The 22,543-nt window shown below is 22.6% G+C and overlaps 5 protein-coding genes across 5 annotated transcripts; all 5 read right to left on the reverse strand. All coding sequences in view use genetic code 6, as the record gives it.

Moving 5' to 3' along the window:
• Positions 1-453: 453 nt before the first annotated feature.
• Positions 454-3,701, reverse strand: TTHERM_000550741 (cation channel family protein; the record flags this gene model as incomplete). Its single annotated transcript, XM_012795921.1, has 5 exons — positions 454-2,167; positions 2,225-2,980; positions 3,042-3,213; positions 3,273-3,419; positions 3,479-3,701. 5 exons carry the CDS (start codon positions 3,699-3,701, stop codon positions 454-456), a joined length of 3,012 nt encoding a protein of 1,003 aa, XP_012651375.1.
• A 172-nt stretch (positions 3,702-3,873) lies between these two features.
• TTHERM_00550750 (cation channel family protein) lies at positions 3,874-5,090 on the reverse strand (the record flags this gene model as incomplete). Its single annotated transcript, XM_001009166.2, has 2 exons — positions 3,874-3,883; positions 3,958-5,090. 2 exons carry the CDS (start codon positions 5,088-5,090, stop codon positions 3,874-3,876), a joined length of 1,143 nt encoding a protein of 380 aa, XP_001009166.2.
• Positions 5,091-6,152: 1,062 nt separating this feature from the next.
• On the reverse strand, positions 6,153-9,302 carry TTHERM_00550760 (cyclic nucleotide-binding domain protein; the record flags this gene model as incomplete). The annotated part of the gene is made up of 6 exons (XM_001009167.3): positions 6,153-6,330; positions 6,448-7,878; positions 7,934-8,689; positions 8,747-8,918; positions 8,980-9,126; positions 9,191-9,302. 6 exons carry the CDS (start codon positions 9,300-9,302, stop codon positions 6,153-6,155), a joined length of 2,796 nt encoding a protein of 931 aa, XP_001009167.3.
• Positions 9,303-9,727: 425 nt separating this feature from the next.
• Positions 9,728-10,717, reverse strand: TTHERM_000550763 (cation channel family protein, putative; the record flags this gene model as incomplete). Its single annotated transcript, XM_012795922.1, has 2 exons — positions 9,728-9,854; positions 10,005-10,717. The coding sequence occupies 2 exons, from the start codon at positions 10,715-10,717 to the stop codon at positions 9,728-9,730; spliced, it is 840 nt and encodes a 279-aa protein (XP_012651376.1).
• Positions 10,718-12,122: 1,405 nt separating this feature from the next.
• Positions 12,123-22,192, reverse strand: TTHERM_000550767 (cation channel family protein; the record flags this gene model as incomplete). The annotated part of the gene is made up of 11 exons (XM_012795923.1): positions 12,123-13,827; positions 13,932-14,687; positions 14,738-14,909; positions 14,959-15,105; positions 15,919-16,630; positions 17,498-19,205; positions 19,258-20,016; positions 20,070-20,241; positions 20,325-20,471; positions 20,665-21,837; positions 21,925-22,192. The coding sequence occupies 11 exons, from the start codon at positions 22,190-22,192 to the stop codon at positions 12,123-12,125; spliced, it is 7,719 nt and encodes a 2,572-aa protein (XP_012651377.1).
• Between the last annotated feature and the right edge of the window lie 351 nt (positions 22,193-22,543).

Genomic DNA, 22,543 nt, shown 5'->3' on the forward strand with positions numbered 1-22,543 from the left:
ATTTTAGAAAATTAATTTTTTATGATTTATTAACAATTTTTTTTAGCCAAAATTTGCTTATTAGAAATAAATTTAATTTATTTTAGTAACAGCTAAGTATTTCTCAAAATTAAGATAGAATTTCTTACTTTTATTAATAAATACTATAAATCCTCATTTGATTTAGACCTATTCTTTTGAAATGAAATTTGGTGCTATTTAAATAAATTATTTTAATTCTCAATGTTAATGTAATTGAATAGGGTATTTATACACTAAAATTTATAGCATATTTATATTTAATTATAATTAAAATACTTACTAACTTAAATAGAGAAAAGATCATTTAATATGTATTTTTTTATATAAATTTTAACAATGATAGGAAAAAAAAATTTTTAAATTTAAAAAATAAATAAATTAAATGATATTAATAACTAATATTTTTCTAATTGATAAAAGAAGTAAACCTGTTCAGTCAATATTATATCTATTTTTTGGGAAATTAATTCCTTTTCTCATTCCTACTCCATAAGAAAGATATGTAGGCTTGTATACATCTATATTAAAATCTTATGGAATGATTTTGATTTATCCTGAGTGTAAATTAAACGTTGAAGCTTTATTCTGATCTGCTAATAAAATATTTAAACGACGCTGTTTTTGGGTTAATTTTTACTTTTTTAATCTCTTTTATTCTGATTAAATACTTTTTAACTTGTTTATTACTTTATCAAAATTGTTATGAGGGAAAAATTTTTTAAAATTGAACATTTTGTCAAAAAACTCCATAGATTAATTGTTGTTGATTGTATTTATATCTTTAAAACTTAAACCAGATGTATACTAAAGAAGTAGAGGTAAATTTCCTGATTAAATTAAACGAGAAAATCTATCAAGCTACAATTCATCAGTCTTTTATTAAAGAATTTCTACTTATTAATTTTTAGTAGCTGCATTTGAAAAAGATCTACTATTCTAATTAGTATTATTACTGTTAATTTAACCGCTAGAGCTACTTCCTTAAACACAATTAAGATTTGACAAATTTTTAATAGATTTCTCCTCTTTTTGATCTTTTATTAACTTAATTGAGCTTTATTTTTTTTTTTTACCACCTTCATTCTCTACATCTTTCATATTTTCATTTTTAGATTTTTAATTATAATTTTTTTCTAAAATATCCTAAAAAATATTTGAATGAACACTTCCTTTTTTTGATGTGATTTAAGATTGTCTGTGAGCCTATAAAATTGAATTTGCAATCATACCTTAAAGTAAAATTTAATCGATAGAGCATCTAATATCATTACTTTCAAAATTAATAGTCCTAGAACTATTTTACGTATTCATTTTTTTTGAGTTATTATATGACGATTAAAATTGTTAACTCATAACCTAACTAAATCTTTCAGAGCTATTCTACTATAATTAATTATCAGTAGCTTGTATATCATTATCTTCAAATAGTTTTTTTGATACCCTACTGATATTGTACATGTATTATAAATTATTGTTTGAATTTTTTTTTTGTGACAAATATTTTTAAGATTTTCTATTTGTTTGATTTATTTATTCTAATTCTTCTTAAATTTGTTTCTGCTAAATCTCAGTAAAATTCGTATTCAATGATTCAGAATCTTATTTTAAAGTTTGTTTGCATTCTCCAGATATATTATTATTTGAATAATTAATTTTATTACTTGATTCACTGTTTAAATGGTTACTTTAACCTTCACTAATTTCTACAGATTTAAGCTTATTTTATGAGAGATTAATCATCTAGCTTTTAGGAGAATCCTGCCTTTCTAATTACTAGTTCCCTCCTGGTTTATTTGTTATTTATATTTCTTAACCACAATTTTAATCGCTTTCGATATGATTATTGATGATGTTATGTTTTAAAGCAATATCTTTTTTTTAATTTTTATTTGATTTTTTAATTAGAAAAGAATTTTTTTTATTAGAAACAGTAGAGCCTTCCTAAGATTTATTATCTGCTGCATACTATGATTCTGATTAAGAGTCTTCTTCATCTTCTTCTTCTTATTCTTAATCTTCTGAGCTAGTATATTCAGATCCATTAACATTTTCTTCTGAATTAAACATTAGATATACTTCGCTATTAAAATTTTATATATTTTCTTTTAGCATTTTGGACAAATCAGAATTTTTTTAAATTTGTGTGCTAATTTATTTAAATAATTTATAAAAAAGAAGGTTAGTAATATTTTTATTGTTTTACCATGCTTTTTATTTAACTCTAATCTGACATCTTTCTTTATCTTCTCTTTCTTAAAAAAAGGAAATTGAATTTTTTAAAATTGTAAACTGTTTGTCGAATTATTAATGTGTCCTTGGACAGGATTTTGCAAGGTGACCTGACTATTTACATGTATAGCATTCTGTATATAATATAGATAACTCATTCTAAAAAATTAATTGCTCTTGCATCATTTTAAATCTTTAATAGTCTTCATCATTTTCATTCAAAACATCTATAAAATCTTCTCTGCTTATTTTGTATAAGGTAGATAAGTTTACGCTTCTTGCTGAAGCTTTCCTTGAAAGACCTGAAAAAAATGAAATTTCTCCAAATAATTGGTTATCTGATAATGTTTAAATCACAGTAACTTATCCTTATTTTATTGCTGATTGTTGATAAATTTCTATAATACCATTTTGGATGAAATAAATTGATAGATCATCATATTATTCATCACTAAAAATAATTTCATTTGGACTTACTAGTACTTCTTTCATTCGAAAAACAAGTTTTTTTAATGTTGTTTATGAAAAATTAGAACTGAATATATGATAATTGCTTAGAATTCTTGAATTAATTTCAATAGTTATCTCATCTCGAAGCTTATTTGATAGGATTGATATAATTTAATCCTCTTATTCTTTATCTCTATCTTTCTATTCCTGAGCTAAAAATGATAAGTAATGTCTAACTCTACTTTTTAGTGATACATTGACATTTTTTCTATTAAGATATCTATAAAATTAAAAATAAACAGTTCATTAGGATTATTTATTTTCTCAAGTTAATTAATTACCGCTGAATTGTAGTTATATTATCGTTTAATTATTTTGAAGATTTCTCTATTTCCTAGAGTATGAAACCAATGTTATTAATTGAATAGGCAAATACACAACTAAACAATATCATATTGATCGCTATGAAAAGTGCTTCAATATAATTTGTTGCTGCAATATCACCATATCCCACTTTAAATATAAGTCATAAATAAATCTCTTATTTAAATTTATTCTCAAAAATAATTTACCAGTTGTCATTGTTGTTATTGACCAATAAATTGAATAAATGTATTTCTCATAGTACAACTATGAAGATATACCAAGTTTATCAAGCCAATTAGTAGGATAATTGTTCACTATTTCTTGAATTCCAATAAAATACCAACCTATAGCAGCTTTTTATTAAATTAAATACATTAGTTTTATTCTATTTTAAAATAGTTTTATAACATACCAATGTGAGCAACAGTTATGACACTTATCAATTGATTTATGAGCTTTATTATGTGCTTTTAACTATCTTTAAGAGTAAAAACATAGTAAAACCGCTTCTACTTTGGCGACATCCCATTCATTTTAAGAAATATTAGTATATTAAAACCATATACCATTAGATTATGATTTGGGTTATAAACTATAGAAGAGCTTTTGTAAATAACTTTAGAAGCTTAAACCATTAAACTAGTGCAGTCAGTAATAAAAAGAGTAGAAAAAATATACTACTTTGCTATAAATTTTCGTTTCTAAACGATGGTATCCTTATCAAAATAAGCAGTATTGAAATTAATTAAAATATCTAACAAAAATAGGAAAAATGCATAGAAGAAAAATGTCTCGATAAACTACGAGTCAGGGTTATCTTAATTGAAAAACATAAGTATTGAGTAGAAATAAAGAAAAATATAAGTAAATATTACTTGGAATACATCCCACATTACTCTGATTGTTCCTGTGGGCATGAAAATTGGTATAGATTGAGTAAATTTAAATACCAAATTCAAATGCTTTTAAAAAAAGCTATTCTACTTTTTTTTTTAATGCTGTTTGTAGAAGAAACACAAATCATTTATAGCTGTATAATCTTTAATTGACAAATTATCAACTTTTTTATTTGGCATTCTAGATTTGAGGATAGCAACAAAATTTTAGACATGTTGCCTTATTCTCATAATCCTATTCATAGAATTATTTAGTAATTTATTAATTATGTTAGTAGCTTTTTGAAAGTTCTACTAATGCTTATCTAAATTTAAAGTAGCATTTTTTTATATTTTCATAACAGCTAAAGTCATTTTTCGATTTAATTGCTTTATATTTTTTTCATAAATCATATCTTCTTAAATCCAAGTCTCTTCTTTTTAGTAAATTTTACTTTAATTTTCTTTTACCTTGTAGTTTGTTCCTCTTTTATTGGGACTACATTACATTTTTTTATTCAATGAAATATCAGAATAATCCTTTTAAATTTAACTGCTTTCAGTTTTAAAATTTATACATTAGTTATAACCCATTGTTGCTATAGGAAAGCTTATTTCTTGGACTGAGCTGTCACCTTAGTTTTTTATTTAGGAAGTATAAGTTTAATTATTATTATTATTTGTTGAAGTATCTAGCTTAGAATTTAATATTCTCTTTGACTAAGGTTATTTAAGAGGATTTGATTCAATTTAGTTGTAATTTTCAGTTTACATTTATTGCGATTAAATAGTTTGATCATCTTTTACATTAGGAATTGATACATAATAACTATTTTAAGAGCATTCAGATACATCTTAATCCCCTTAATGTCCTTGTTCTAATTGATTTTGCTTTTATTCAAATAAATATCTTTAGCATGATCTATCTATTTTTTCATCACTTTAGAATTATAAGTTCCCATTATCATCTTCTTGCTATCTACTTTCCTAAGAAAAATAAGATTTTTATCTTTTCATTTTACTTCTACTTCTATTTTCATGCAAACTACTCATCTATTATTCAATTTACTTTAATTAAACTTGTTTTTATATATAGTAATTAGTTAATAAATAAATAATAAAAAACTAATCAATTTACGTATGAAACATATTTATTTGTATGTATAATGTAATTAATTATTAAAATAAATATTAATAATTCAAAAGAAAAATGAATTCTTAATGGTAATTTAAATATATTGTATTATATTAATTGTTTAAATTTAAGGATTGATAATTCATATATATATTAAGTTAATTACTTTTAATATAAAAATGACTTAAAGAATATTCTCAAGTTTAAATTACTGCAAGTTAGTTGTAGTAGTATAGTTGAAATAAGAAATTATTTTAATTAATTATTTATCATATAATATACACAGATTACCAAAATTTTAAAACAGTTAGTTTATTATTAAATGTATTTTAATGATAAGGATAAAAATAAAATGATCAAATCAACATTAAAATTTATTAATAAAAGTTTTTTTATTATTTAATATATAAGACTATTTAATCAAATAAAAATTATTAAAATTTTAAAATTACTAAACAAAGGTTAAATATTATTATAGCTGAGATAAAAAATTTAATTTAAATCACTCTTGAAATTGTATTTGTTTATATAGTTTAATATATATAAATATATGTAAAGTACCCTAGGGTACTACTGCCTTTTTCAAGTCTATATACACTAATAATAACGAGTTATTTTATTCTTTTTCTTCAATATGAAAAATTTAATTAAAATATAATCCTACTTAAATTTCTGATAAATTTTCAATTATTCTAAATAAAAAAAGTAAATATAATTTTTTGTTAAAATATATCTTTAAAATCGGCTTTAATTGTGGAAGTTTTAATCTTGTGAAATAATTAAATTTATGAAAATAAATTATAATTATATTTTATTTCCCTAATATTTTCTTTGATTAAATTAATTTTCATTAAATTTATAGAAATTTTTCTGAAGTAAAAAATTCAATTTAGCAAACATTAATTAATACAACTTTATTAACTTAGTAAAATAATTTTAACACTAATGTTAGTTTTTTACAGCAAATGAGGATGATTTGCAAATGTTTAAATTTTTGATTATGTATTTTATATAATTTTTATATATTTTCAAAACAACAAACAAAATCTTAAAATTTAATAGAGAGAGATTTTATTTCAATTAAAGTTATTTTTAGGATAAGTCATGCCATTTCTCATTGATACACCATATGATAAATAAGTTGGTTTGTATTTGTCTATATTGAAATCTAATAAACCAAACTTAATTTAACCAGAATTTAAATTAAAACTAGAAATTCTAGTTTAATTTTATGGCATTACAATATTTTAACGTCTAGATTTCTAACATAATTTTTATTTTTTTATTTTTTTTTATTCTTGTTGAATAAATTTGAGCTAATTTATTACTTTTTCAAAGTTATTTTTTGGAAAAAACTTCTTAAAATTTTACATTTTTTCAAAATAATCCATAGAATTAATGTTGCTCATAGAGTGCATCTCTTTAAGACTTAATCCTGATGTATATTATAATAGTAATGGTAGTTGAGTTGTTTGCATTAATCTTGAAAATCTTTCTACAAATTTCATATCTTCTATGATTTAATTGTTTTCACTTAATTTCTTTTTATTATTGTTATTATTTCCGTTATTTATATTAATATTGCTGTTAGGGATGTTGCTATTGTTATTATTATTGTTATTTATATTTGAAGAATTGCTTCTAGATATTGGGTTCAGATTTGATAAATTTTTGATTGATTTTTCCTCTCTGTGATCTATTATTGATCTATTGGATCCTTATCTTTTATTTGTATTATTATCAGCTTCACATATTTCATTCCTCGATTTTTAATAGGAACACTTCTCTAAAACATCTTATAAAATATTTTATTAATTATTAGATTTTTTTTAGATAAGAGACTATCTTTATGCCTATATGATTGTATTTGCTATCATACCTTATAGCAGAATTTAGTCAATAGAGGTCCTAAATTCTGTGTTTTCAATATTTAGCGTTTTGGTGCTGTTTTGTGAGAACAATCTTTTTGAGTTGTTAAACGATGATTAGTATTGACTTATAACCTAACTTATTTTATCTGATCCAGGTTATTATTTTTAAAAATCAATACTTTAATTTTCTTAGTTAACATCCTCAATAAATTTGTTAGATACCTTGTTAATATTAAAGGAATATTAAAAATTATTAGACCCAACTTTATTTCTATTTGGTAGATTTTTTTATTTCTTATTTCTTCCTGGGCTCCGAGAACCTTAATCAATACTATCATTACTTTTTATTTGCTAAATATCTGTAGGATTTGAATTTTATGATATTGAATCTCTTTTTTGGGATTGTTTATTTTCTTGTTAGGGTGAATTATTTAAATTTGAGCTATCATTACTTTATTCTGTAATTAAATGGTTAGTATTATTTTCTTTTATTTCCATAGAGTTTAGTTTATTTTATGAATAAGAAATATTTTTGCTAGAATCTTAATGTTCGTTTGGTATGTTTGAAGTTTGCTTATCTTTTTACTATGCTTCCTGTGGCTGTTCATTTTCGTTAAAAAAGGTATTTTTATTTATTTTTTATGGACTTATGTTAACATTTTTAGTGCCTTTTATTGTTTTTTTTTTCATCAATTAATTCTTTTATGATGCAGATGCACTTTTTTATGATTTAAATGTTTATTAAGATTTAACGTCTGACTCATCGTCATCTTCCTCCTCCTCCTCATCTTCTTCTTAATCTTCTGAGATAGTAAATTCTGAACCATTTAGATTTTCTTCTGTATTAAACAAGAAATATATTTCTGTATTTAAATTTTCCAAATTTTCTTTAAGCATGTTACAAATATTTGAGTTTTACTTAACTAGAAAACTAGTATTTAATAAAATAATTTTTTAAATCAAAAAAAAAATTTTTAACAATTTACGATGCCTTTTATTTAAGCCTGATTTATCTTCTTTCATAATAGACTCTATCTTAGAAAAATGAAATATTACTTTTTAACATTATAAATTATTTATCAAATAGATGATGTGTTTTTGGGCAATTTTTAGCAATATGACCTACTTATTTACAGGTGTAGCATTCTGTATACAAAATTTATAATTCATTTTAAAAATTTATTTGCTCTTGCATCATCTTAAATCTTTCAAAATCCTCATCATTTTCTTTTAATACTTCTAAAAAGTCCTCTCTGCTTATTTTATAAAGAGTTGATAAATTTACACTCCTTGCTGAAGCTTTCCTTGAAAGCCCTGAAAAAAATGATATCTCACCAAATAATTGATTTTCTGTTAATGTTTAAATCACACTAACTTTTCCTTGTTTTACAATTGATTGCTGATATATTTCTATGACACCATTTTAGATGAAATAAATTGATAAATCATCAAATTACTCATCACTGAAAATAACTTCGTTTGGGCTTACTAATACTTCTTTCATTCTGAACACTAGCTTTTTCAAAGTTGTTTATGAAAAATTAGAGCTAAAAATGTGGTAGTTGCTGAGTATCTTTGAGTTAATTTCTATTGTTATTTCATCTCGAAGTTTATTTGAAAGAATTGACATTATTTAATCCTCTTATTCTTTATTTCTATCTTTCTATTCTTGAGCTAAAAACGACAGATAGTGTCTTACTCTGCTTTTAAGTGAAATATTAACATTTTTTCTATTAAGATATCTAATTTACAAATTTCAAATATTTCTATTAATTCTGTATTTTAAATTATTTATTTACCTTTATATTGTTGTAATGTTATCATTTAACTGCTTAGAGGATTTCTCAATTTCCTAGAGAATAAAACCAATATTGTTGATAGAGTAAGCGAATACACAACTAAATAAAATCATGCTTATTGCTATAAAAAGAGCTTCAATATAATTAGAAGCTGCAATATCGCCATACCCCACTAAAAATTAATTAGTTTATGAAATAAGTTTCTTTTTAATTTTCTTCTAAAAATTTATTACCTGTTGTCATAGTAGTTATTGACCAATATATTGAATAAATATATTTCTCATAATATAAATATGAAGATATACCAAGTTTATCAAGCCAGTTAGTAGGATAATTATTCACAATTTCCTGTACTCCAATAAAGTACCAGCCTATGGCAGCTTTTTTTTTGTAAATTAAATTAAGTAATAATCAGATTAATAATTAAACATCAAACTATTTTACCAATATGAGCGACAGTAATAACGCTTATTAATTGATTAATAAGCTTAATTATGTGCTTTTAATTTTCTTTTAGAGTGAAAACATAATAAAATCGCTTCTACTTAGGAGACATTCCATTTATTTTTAGAAATATTAATATATTAAAACCATACACTAATAGATTATGATTTGGATTATAGACTATTGATGAACTTTTATAGATAACTTTGGAAGCTTAAACCATTAAGCTTGCACAATCAGTTAGAAAAAGTGTAGAAAATATATATTACTTAGCTATTAATTTTCGCTTCTAAACGATTGTGTCTTTATCAAAGTAAGCAGTATTGAAATTAATTAAAATATCAACTAAAAATAAGAAAAAAGCATAAAAGAAAAATGTTTCAATAAACTATGAATCAGGATTTTCTTAGTTGAAAAACATAAGTATAGAATAAAAGTAGAGAAAAATATATGTGAATATCACTTGGAATACATCCCATATAACTCTGACAGTATCTGTAGGCATGAAAATTGGAATAGATTTACTAAACTTAAATATCAATTGAAGATTCTTTTGCATAAAGCCATTCTACTTTTTTTTTAGTGCTGTTTATAGTAAAAGCACAAATCATTGATAGTTGTATAATCTTTGAAAGTGAGATTTGTAGCCTCTTTAAGTAGCAATCTTTATTTAAGTAGAATTATAAAATATTATACATGCTATTTTACTCTCATTACTCTATTCATTGAATTATTTAATAAATGATTTATTATATTAGTAGCCTTTTGATACCTCTACTATTATTTATTTTGTGTTTTAGTTGTTTTTTATTACATTTTATTAACAGCGCTAGTCATTTTCTTACTTAAATTATCTATATTTTTCTCAAAAATAAAATCTTCATAAATTAAACCTTCATTTTTTTGGTATTTTATGAGGCTTTAATCTTTTTCTTTGTTCTCTTTTTCATTTTTTTTTATTTGGCTTGGACTGCTAACAATATTTTGGTTAATTGATATATTAGTATGAAGTCTTTAAGCTTAATATTTATCTGTTTTATCATTTGGTATTTCTTAATCCTTTGTGTTTAGTTCATGAAAAAGTATTTCTTATGGTGTATTTTACTCTTTATTTTATTCAATTAATGACGGCTAGTTATTAAATGACATATCTAGTTTAGATACCATTAGTTTTTTTGATTGATCTTAGCTAAAAGGAATAGCCTCACTAATGTTGATTTTTTGGTTTATAGTAGGTATTTCTTATTTTAATTGATTTTAGATCTGCTATCCTTAGTTAATTTATATTAATACATTTTAATCGGCCACTGAACCATTATCTGATATATCTTAATCACCCTGGTGACCTTACTCAAGTTAGTAAGATTTTATTTCAAATAAATATCTTTAGCAAGATCTGTCTATCTTGCTATCACAGCTTTATTAACAATCACTATTATCATCTTCAAGTTGCCTACTCTGCTATGAAAATATAGATTTTTATTTTCTAAATTTGCCTTTTTTGTTACTTTCAAAAGAGGTATTCATTTCAATAATCTTTTATTTATTTTACTTGTTTTATTAAATTTTAATTTATTATTTATGAAGTTCAATTAAATGCATTAGAAAATTAATAAACAGTAAATTCTTTCTGAACAATATTGCTATATTGAATTATTTACAAATTTTTTAATAAGACCGTAATATAATTGATCTAACCTAAATATAAACATTTTTGATTCAATTATTTGCAACTCATAAATTATTTATTTATTTAATTGTAATTTATATTAATTAGTTAAGAATAATATTTTCTATAAAATAAAATTAAACAAAGTTAAAAATATAAATCATATTTTTATTGCTAAAGGCATTTATTTTCTTTGCCTTCATTTAACAAATATGCTAAACAATACAAAAATAGCATCACCATCAAATATACTTATATAAAAGAGTGTGATCATAAAATAAAAAACATGAAGAAATAGATATCCCATTTTAGTGATAAAAATAGGAGGTTATTCTAGCTCTGAGTCAAAACATCTTAGTTAATACAACTACAGTAAATACAACACTAGTATCACAATAAACATCATCAGTAAAAATAATTATGTAGAGTAGCTTATACTACCCAAAACACTGAGGTCACATTAAACATCATCAGAAAACATATCCATATAAAATATATCTACTTCAAAAAAATCTAAATCAAATATAACAAACATAATCATAACACTTATCATTATTCATATTGATAGAATTACAATAAAAAATCATTTATATTGATACAATAATATCTAATATCAATATATACAAAAAGGGCGCAGATGCTCTATTTTAGATACAAAAATAGGATTATCTAGCTCTGAGTCTATGTATCAAAAATAACAAATTTTTATTTTATTTCTTTAAATAAAAGAGATAAGAGATGAAAACAGCATAATCTTTACACATAAATAAACAATGGGTCATAATACACAATTAAACTATAAACACAAAGTAAAAAAAGCTTTATTTTATTTCAAAGGAAAAATACTATTTACTTTTTGAAATTAAATTTAATTATAGTTTTTCTTTTTATCATTATATAAATTTATATTTTATATATATTAAAGTTAATATTTTTATTGTTTTACTATAAACATTTTTAATGAAGAATACATTGTACATCTTTCTAATTAATAATTAAGAAGAAATTCTTCTTCTAAAAATTTGATAAAATCTAAAAGTGTTACAAATCTGATTTTCTAAAAATCCAAAATCAAAAATTTATAAAAAATAAAAATAACAATAATAATAATTTAGATAATAGACTTTGTAATTTAGAAGTTTATCAACCAAAAATTAATAATAAATCCATTGGATATAACATTATACATTGCTATTTTATACAAATATCAACCTTCCATCAAATTAAGTTTTGATATAAATTTAAAATATATAAAAGTAACTATCATTCAATTTGAAATTTATTTTTTGGAAATACTACACCATTTCTAATTCCTACTCCATAAGAAAGATAAGTTGGTTTATATAGTTCAGAATTTAAATCAAATTTCAATTTACCAGAATTTATTTTACGATTGGAAGTAATCGTTTGGTTGGCAGGAAAAATTATATTCTAACGCCTCGACTTTTAACTTAACCGTTTTTTCTTTATTCTTTTTTATTCCTGCTACATAAATCTAAGCTTATTTATTACTTTATCAAAGTTGTTTTAAGGAAAGAATTTCTTAAAATTACACATTTTATCAAAAAAATCCATAGAATTACTATTACTCATAGTTTGGATGTCTTTAAGACTTAATCCAGACGTATACTAAAAAAGTAAAGGAAGCTGAGTAGTTTGCATTAATCTAGATATTCTTTCAATAAATTAAATATCTTCATTTATTTATTTACTTTCATTTAGTTTCTTTTGATTTACAGCATTATTGTTACTTCCATTATTATTGTTGATATTATCATTGGTATTGCTATTTAAATTTTCAGAGTTGTTCATAGAAATTTGGTTTAAGTTTGGTAAATTATTAAATGATTTTTCCTCTCTTAAATCTGTAATTGATTTGTTTGAGCCCACTTTTTTGTTTGGATTGTTTTCTGCTTCATTGAATTCATTTTTAGATCTAGAGTAGGAATTTTTCTAAATAATATCTTGTACAATACTTTATGGAGCACTATATTTTTTTTACATAATGGATTGTCTATGTGCTTATAGAACAGTGTTTGCAATCATGTTTTAGAGTAGCATTTAATCAATAGAACATCTAAATTCGGTGTTATCAAAATTTATTGTTTTTGAGCTAGTTTATGATAATAATCTTTTGGAATTGTTAAATGATTATTAATATTGGTTTATTGCTTAACTCATCTTTTCTTATATAGTCGGTTATTTTTTAAAGTCTTAGATTTTATTATCTAAAATTTTTTCATCTACAGCTTTATTTGTTGTTTTGTTCAAATTAAATAAATATAAATTAGATAATCTTCGATTCTTTTATATTTAATTTTTTAAACCCTTAGACTGTACTGGACTATGTGTGTTTTATTCAAAATTTTCATTATTTTATACTTATTAGATTTCTATTATATTTTAATTAGAAGACTAAAAGCCTCTCATTGAAGATTGTTGTTATTCTCTTTCTTGTTGTGTTTAATTATTTGAAGTTCCATTACTATTACTATTTTCTGATACTAAATTATTTATTTAGTTTTCTTTTAATTCAATTGAATTAAATTTATTTTAAGAGTATTAATTTTTTTTATAATTTAGATCTTATTATTATCTATTTTATGCATTTGAAACTTGCTTATTATTTTATTACATCTCTTAACTTTGATAATATTCATTTTAGTTAAAAAAATTATTTGAATTTAATTTCTATGGACTCATGTTACTGCTTTTATCTCCCCTTAAAGTTTTCTTTTATGATAAGCTTATACTTTTAGATAAAGATTAGCTTTTTTACATTGTTTTTTATGACTGAACCATTGACTCATCTTCTTTATATTCTTCTCCTTCTTCACTTTCTGAGCTAGTAAACTCTGAACTATTTAGATTTTCTTCAGTATTAAACATGAAGTAAACTTCTGTATTTAAATTTTCTAAGTTTTCTTTTAGAATTTAACACAAATTCACATTTTTTCTAATTTAAGACCTAACAATAAAATATAAATTTATATTATTTAATTCATGCATTGAATTTTTTTTATTAAAAAAATGATTTAATATAAATTAAAAACTTTTTAATTAACCAATTACATTGAATTTAGTTTGAACCTCTTTATATTTCTCAAGTTATCTGCTCTCTCTTAAAAAAATGAAATATTATTTTTTAAAACAATAAATTATCTATCAAATTATTGATGAGTCTTTGGACATGTTTTAGCAATATGACCTATTTATTTACATAAGTAGCATTCTGTGTACATAATAGATAGTTCGTTCTGAAATATTATTTACTCTTACATCATCTTAAATTTTTAATAATCTTCATCATTTTCACTTAACACTTTTAAGAAATCCTCTCTGCTTATTTTATATAGAGTTGATAAGTTTGTGCTTCTTGCTGATGCTTTCCTAGAAAGACCTGAAAAGAATGATATCTCACCAAATAATTGATTTTCTGATAATCTTTATATTACGGTAGTCTATCCTTATTTTATTACTGATTATTAGTATATTTCTATAACACCATTTTAGATGAAATAAATTGATAAATCATCATACTAATCATCACTAAAAATAACTTCATTTGGACTTACTAAAACCTCTTACATTCTAAAAACTAACTTTCTTAAAGTTGCTTAGGAAAAATTAGAGGTAAAAACATGATAGTTATTCAAAATTCTTGAATTAATTTCAATAGTTATCTCATCCCGAAGTTTATTTGATAGAATAGATATAATTTAATCTTCAGATTCTTTATCTCTGTCTTTCTATTCTTGTGCTAAAAATGACAAATAATGTCTTACCCTGCTTTTAAGAGAGATATTAACATTTTTTCTATTTAAATATCTTGTTTAAAAAGTTTATTTGAAATTTAAACTTAATTTATTAAAATTTACCTTTGTATTGTAGTTATATTATCATTTAACTATTTTGAAGACTTTTCGATTTCCTAAAGTATAAAACCAATATTATTGATTGAATAAGCAAATACACAGCTAAATAATATCATGAATATTGCTATAAAAAATGCTTCAATGCTATTTGTAGCTACTATATCGCCATACCCAACTAAAAATAAATAAAAATTTACTAATAGTGATATCTTTTAAATAATTACCTGTTGTCATAGTTGTTATTGACCAGTAAATAGAATAAATATATTTATCATAATAATGTTGTTGAGATATCCCATTTTTATCCAGCCAATTTGTAGGATAATTATTTACTATTTCTTGAATTCCAATAAAATACCAGCAAATTGCAGCTATTTTTTTATTTTAATATATTAGTATATTTGCCTTTATTATTTATTTACCAATATGAGCTACTGTAATGACACTTATCAATTAATTTATGAGTTTAATTATGTGTTTTTGACTATCTTTAAGAGTGAAGACATAATAAAAGCGCTTTTATTTTGGAGATATTCCATTTATTTTAAGAAACAAAAGTATATTAAATCCATATACTAATAGATTGTGGTTTGGGTTGTAAACAATAGAAGTGTGCTTTTATATAACTTATAACCCTTAAACAAATAGACTAATGCAATCAGTTATAAAGAGAGTAGAAAATATATACTGCTTGGCTATCAACTTTCGCTTCTAAACAATAGTATCCTTATCAAAATAAGCAGTATTAAAATTAATTAATATATCAACTAAAAATAAGAAAAATGCATAAAAGAAAAACTTTTAAATAAACTCTGAGTCAGGGCTATCTTAGTCGAAAAACATAAGAATGGAATAGAAATAAAGAAATATGTAGGTAAATATGACTTAGAATACATCCCATGTAACTCGTAGTGTATCTGTGGGCATGAAAATTGGAATTAATTATGTAAATTTAAATATCAAATGTAAACGCTTTTGTAAAAAACTATTTGATTTTGTTTTTTAGTTTTTTTTGTAGAAAAAACATAAGTCATTGATAGCAGAATAGTCTTTAAGGGTAAGACTACTTACTTTTTTATGGGGTAATCTCTACTTCAATAAATTAACAAAATTTTAAACATGCTGCTTAATTCTTAAAATTCTATTCATAGAGGAATTTAGTAATCTATTTATTATGCTTGTACCTTTTTGAAAGTTCTACTCATATTTTTACTCAGTAATTATTGCTCTTTATTACAATTTATTTATTGCTCCTGTTTTCCCACGATTTAAGTTATCAAATTTGTTTTCATAAATTATATTTTCATTTATTTATCTATCATTTTTCATAAATACTTTACAACTTTATGACTTATCTCTGCTAGCTTTTCCACTTATTTTATATTTATTTTGGCAGATTTAGATATTTTTGTTAACTACAATATTAGTTTAATTTTATGATATCTCTGTTTTTTTAATTTTAGTATTAGTAGCATCTTAATTTTGTATATTTTCCCTAAAAAAACTCATTTCTTAAGGATCTATTTCTCCATACTCTTTATTTTTAATAATTTATGATGATCCAGAATTAGATGACATATCTAATTTAGAATTTATTTTTTTCGAATAAGATAAACTGCAAGGAAAAGCCTCTCTGGCCTCTATGACACTACTTCTTTGATCTGAAATAGGTAATTCTGTTTATAGCTATCTATTTGTTTCTTCTCCTTTAATATTTTATATTGATACACTATATCCATCTAAAGAATTAGTATCTGATACATCTTAATCACCTTAGTGCCCTTATTCAAGTTAATGTTGCTTGATTTCAAATAGATATCTTTAGCAAGATCTATCTATCCTTTCATTATAACTTTATGAACAATCATCATTATCTTATTCTAGATGTTTGCTATGCTGTGAAAATATGGATTTTTATTTTTAAGTTTTGCTTTTATTTATTGAATCAAAAGACACTTCCATTTTAAATATGATAATAACAATCTTTAATATAACTGACTTATTTTAATTAATTTTATTTATTTTTATAAAAAGAGCTGATACTTAATTTATAAATAGCTGATTCTAGTTTGATTAATATAGTTCATTAAAAATTCACTATTTTATTATATCAAAGTAATCATCAACCAATAATTTATGTATTATTATCATTTTATGTTAATATTAATATCAATTGGAAATTTAATATTAAAATCAAAAAATTATATAATGTTTATCACTAATAAATAAAGGAAAGTTTTGATAAATATATAAACAGAAAATTTAAAATATATCAATCAATATATTCTTTTCATAAACTACTTTTAATTTAGACATGGGAAATTTTTAAGATATTTTAGATTTTTATTATTTTATTTAAAATTCTTAAAGTATTAAAAGGCAAGGCTTGTAAAAAATGTGTGGTATTTAAGTATAGGATATCCAATACACCTTAATCTTTCCTTATAAATCTAAAAAAACATAAGAACGAAAATAAGATGGAAAACTAGGAGTTTAATTGAAAATATATTGTAATTTTATAGGAATTAATAATTATTTACTATATTTATTTATTATCTAATAATGCTACATTTAAAATAAATATTTTTATTGATAGAAAACTAAGGTTATATAGATAATATGTGGTTTAAATATTTAATAAAACTAAAATTAAAATGAATATTTTGAATTTAAGAATATTAAATAGTTTAATACATAATATTATCAATATTGATAAATTTATATTTATCAAACAAAGTTAAAATTATTAATAGGAAAGGTTACTCCTTTTTGCATACGAACTCCATAAGAGAGATAAGTAGGTTTATATGAGTCTATATTTACATCTTTAGGAATAGTTTTTATGGCATTAGAAGTTCCTTAAATTACAGAAAATCTTGTTTAATACATAACAATATTTTGGCGACGTACCTTTTATGTGATTTTACGCTTTTTTTATCTTTTAAACTCTTGCTAAATATTTTTAAGTTTGCTCATAATTTAGTCAAAATTATTGTGAGGGAAAAACTTCTTGAAGAATTGAATTCTATCAAAGTAATCCATAGAGTTAGCTGGGTTTAGAGTAGTTGTATCCCTAAAGCTCATTCCAGATGCATACTATAAAAGTAAAGGTATCTAGCTATTTTATAAAAGACGTGAAAATCTATCAACTAATTTTTCTTCTTCTTATGCTTAAAGACTTTTACAATCAGTTTGAGTTTAGTTCTATTGTTATTAGTTTTAGTTGCTATTAGGTTCTAAAGCTTTCTAAGTATTAGAAATATTTTCAACGATTTTTAATGTTTCCATTACAGAAGTATTTGCTATCCTTTAAGATCCTGCATCTTTACTACTTATATTATGAGAAGTCTTTGAATTTTCATTTATACAACTCACTTTTCTTATTTCATTTATAGATTTATTTAGACTTTTCTCAAAAATTTCTTAAATATTTGATAAACTACCTTATACTTAGTTTTTGTTAAACTAGTGTGATAATCTATTTGTTTAAGAAATAAAATTGTTAGAAATAATTCCTTATAATAATATTTATTCAATTGAGCTTCTCTATTCAATCATTTTTTATTGAGAATTTTTATCGAGGATGAATTAATTTATATTTTTTATTGAGTTTTTTTAATCAAATTTCCCACCTTTATGGTGATCTAATTTAGGTGATGCTTAATGTGATTGTCTTTTTACTCCTGAAATTGATTTTTTATTTGAGGAATAGTTATTCTTATTGGAGCTGTTTTACCTTGGTCTATTTACTATATCTCTTTACTAATCATTGTCAACTGTTATTACTTCTGAATTTATTATATTTGATTTTTTATCGAAGATTTTTTTAGAGACGGGTTCATAAGATTATTGGAAAGTATCTTCATCTAAAAATCTATCATAATTGTCACCTTAGTTGTTATTCATAGATCCATTTTCTTTAGGTTACATTTATTTTAATTATTTATCAGATTATTTACTACTACCTTATCTAGAAATACTACTTGAGTCTTATTTTACAAAGTCATTTTCGTTATCAGTTGTTTTTAATGAGTTTGATTTCCCTTAAGAAATTTTAGCCTATGATTTTAGAAGATCTTAATTATCATATACTAAATTTTATTGTTAAGTATCGTTTTGTTACTATGATTAATTTTTCCACATTTCATGCTCTTCTCTATCAAAAATTTAATTTTCAGGATTTTATTTATTAATACTTTTTAGCATCTTGCTTTATTTTTTACTTTTCATTTGTTTTATTTCAGTTTTTTGAGAACTAGTATTGCTAGAAATATCACTTTATGAAGCAGATTAAGATTAATCTTCATCTTCATCATCATCGTTATCATAATCATTTTCGCTAGAACAGCTGCTATAATCTGAATCTAAGATATTATCATTTGTATTGAACATAAAGTAAATTTGTGAGTTTAAATTTTCAAGATTTTCTTTTAAAATATTACACAATTATCCATTATTAGATATAAATTTACTATATTAATAGAAAAAAAATAATTTTTTTTTTTCAAAAAATATTTATTTACTAAGCTTTGATCTAGCGGCGGCGAGTATTTTTCCTCTCTTGGGAATTCCTTTCTTAAAATAATGAGAAGTTTTATTTTAAAATGATAAATTATTTATCAAAATGTTAATGAATTTTTGGGCATTACTTCGAAATATGCCCACTTTATTTACACACATAGCATTCAGTATGAAGAATAGATATTTCATTTTGCAATGAAATCTAGTCCTACATCATTTTGAATCTTTCGAAATCTTCATCATTTTCTTTAACTACTTCAATAAAATCCTTTCTTTTAATTCTGTATAGAGTTGATAAATTAACACTTCTCGCAGATGCTGTTCTAGCATTTCCAGAAAAAAAAGAGAGTTCACCAAAAGATTAATTATCGGTTAATGTTTAAATGACATGAACCTACCCTTATTTAGCTAAGTGTTATTGATAGATCTCAATTATTCCATTTGAAATAAAATATATTGATAAATCTTCATATTATTCATCTGTAAAAATAATTTCATTAGGGCTAACTAGAACTTCTTCCATTTTAAATACTAATTTCTTTAAAGTATTTGAAGAAAAGTTTGAGCTAAATATATTGTAATTGTTAAGAATCTTAGTATTTATTTCAACAGTTATTTCATCTCTTAACTTATTTGATAAAATGGAAATGATTTAGTCTTCAGCTTTTTTATCTCTATCTTTTGATTCCTGAGCCAAGAATGATAAATAGTGTCTTACTCTGCTTTTTAAAAAGATATTTACATTTTTTCTCTGCAAATATCTTGTTTTCATAAAAAAATTAAATTATTTAATATTTAAATAAATAAAAAAAACCTTTATATAGTAGTGATATTATCATTAAGCTGTTTAGAAGATTTTTCTATTTCCTATAGTATAAATCCTATATTATTGATTGAGTACGCAAAAACACAACTAAATAAAATCATGTTTACAGCAATAAAAAGCGCCTCTACCCAATTCGTAGCGGCTATATCTCCATACCCCACTATACAAAAAATTAAAAAAAGTTAATAATAAAATATTCAATAAATAAATAGTTTTAATTAAAATTATTTTTGGAGTTTTTACCTGTAGTCATAGTTGTGATAGACCAATAAATTGAATAAACATACCTTTCATAATATGGTCTATTAGAGATTCCAAGCTTATCTATCCAATTAGTATCATATCCACTTAGCTGTTCTTAAATTGCAATAAAGTTCCACCCTATTGCAGCTAAATAAACAATTAAATTATTAATATTACTAATAAGTATTTTTCTCCAAAAAAACTACATATTAAGGCTTTATTTTTTTTAAGATTTAAAAGTCTTTAAAATAAATAGAACCTATTAAAATACTTTTAGAAAATGATTTATTTTGGAGAAATTAATTTGTAAATAAATATTTATTAAGATTATAATCTTTACCAATATGTGCAACGGTGATAACACTAGCTAATTGATTTACTAGCTTTATTATGTGTTTTTAATTTTCTTTTAATGTAAAGACATAATGAAAGCGTTGCTATTTTGGAGACATACCATTTGCTTTCAAAAAAATAAGAATATTGAAGGCATATCTTAACAAATCATGATTAGGGTTATACACAATAGTTTGGCTTTAATATATCACTTTTGCTGAAAGGACAGTTAGACTTGTACAATCTGTTATAAACATTGGAGAAAAAATATATTGCTTAGCTATCAATTTACGATTAGTGATTATAGTATCTTTATCAAAATAAGCTGTATTAAAATTAACTACAATGTCAGCCAAAAAAACAAAAAATGCATAGTAAAAAAATTTTTTGATAAATCCCGAATCAGGATTGTCTTAATCAAAAAAGATGAGCAAGGAGTAAAAATAGAGAAATAAGTAAGTAAAAACTACTTAAAACAAGTCCCAAACAACTCTAATCATACCAATAGGCATAAAAACAGGTATATGCTTTCCATACTTAATAAGCTAATTTAAATGCCTTAGAATAAAGTTGTTGGATTTTTTTTTCATTTTCTGCTTATAAAAATAAGATAAATCGTTAATAACTAAATATTCTTTCTCATTAAGATCTTTAATGCTTCTGTTATTTTGTCTATTTTTGAGTAATTCCACAAAATTTTTTGTATGTTGCCTTATTCTCATAACCCTATTCAGAGATGTATTCAACAGTCTGTTAACAATGTTAGCAGCTTTCTAAAAATTCTACTAGATTTTTGATTAGACTGTAGAATTACCTTATTAAACAATTTGATTTTTAACAGCTATTGTTACTTGCCTATTCAATTCTTTTAAATTTTTTTCAAAAATAAGTCCTTCATTAAGCCATGATTCCTTATTACTTTTTTCTAATTTGCTTTCTTATTTTAAGACTGTGTTTTATTAGCTTTCTTAATGTTGATGTTGTGATTAACTTCTACTTTTCTAAAAAAATTAGTTCTAAAAATCTTATTAAGCCCTATTACTAGTACTGAATCTAGTCAAAAAAAGCTATGATTAATTTTAGTTTTCTAAATTTACTTTTTGATAATCATCTTAATAAATCTATTCTAAATTCTCATCTTAATTATATTTTTTTACTTCATAGTTGGATTTTGCATTATCTATTAATGGATAAATAAAAAATAGAATGATTTGAAAGTCAATATTTATCAAAAAATTTTTATTTTGCTATTATAAATCCTAATTACGATGATCAATGTTTGAAATATGATTTTAAAATTCTAAATTAGAACTATTTCCCATATTTTAGAAGCTACTTTCTGATATCTCTTCATCTCCAAGGTGCACTTGATTTATACCATCATTATATTACTTTTCAAACATTTGTTTCTAACAGGACCTATCCAACTAAATTTCACTTAGTATCTTTTGGGGTAAGCTTTCCTCAGCGATATGACTTTTAGAAAACATAGATTACTTTTTAACTCTAGCCTAGATGTTGGATTACTGAATCATGAAATTAATAAGTTTAATGCCTCCTAAAATATTATAAAGAGCTTATTTTATATTATTAAAATAAATAAATAATTAAAAAGTCTATTTTGAACTCTCTTTCTAATTAAAAGTTAATTTTTTTGTTAATCTTAATATATTTATTTGTTGGTAATTGATTGATAATAATTAATTAAATTCAAATTAATTTATCAATTCTTTTATTTTAATATTTTATTTTTTAGAGCTATTTCCTTCTAATTTTACAAATTTCATAACCTGTTATAATAAACATTTTTTTTAAAGATAAATTATATTAAATCTTCATTTTATAGTTTTTAATACAATTTAAGTTTTTATTGAACTAATATAATC

The sequence above is a fragment of the Tetrahymena thermophila genome, assembly GCF_000189635.1.
Source record: "Tetrahymena thermophila SB210 genomic scaffold scf_8254786, whole genome shotgun sequence".
NCBI lineage: Eukaryota > Ciliophora > Oligohymenophorea > Hymenostomatida > Tetrahymenidae > Tetrahymena > Tetrahymena thermophila.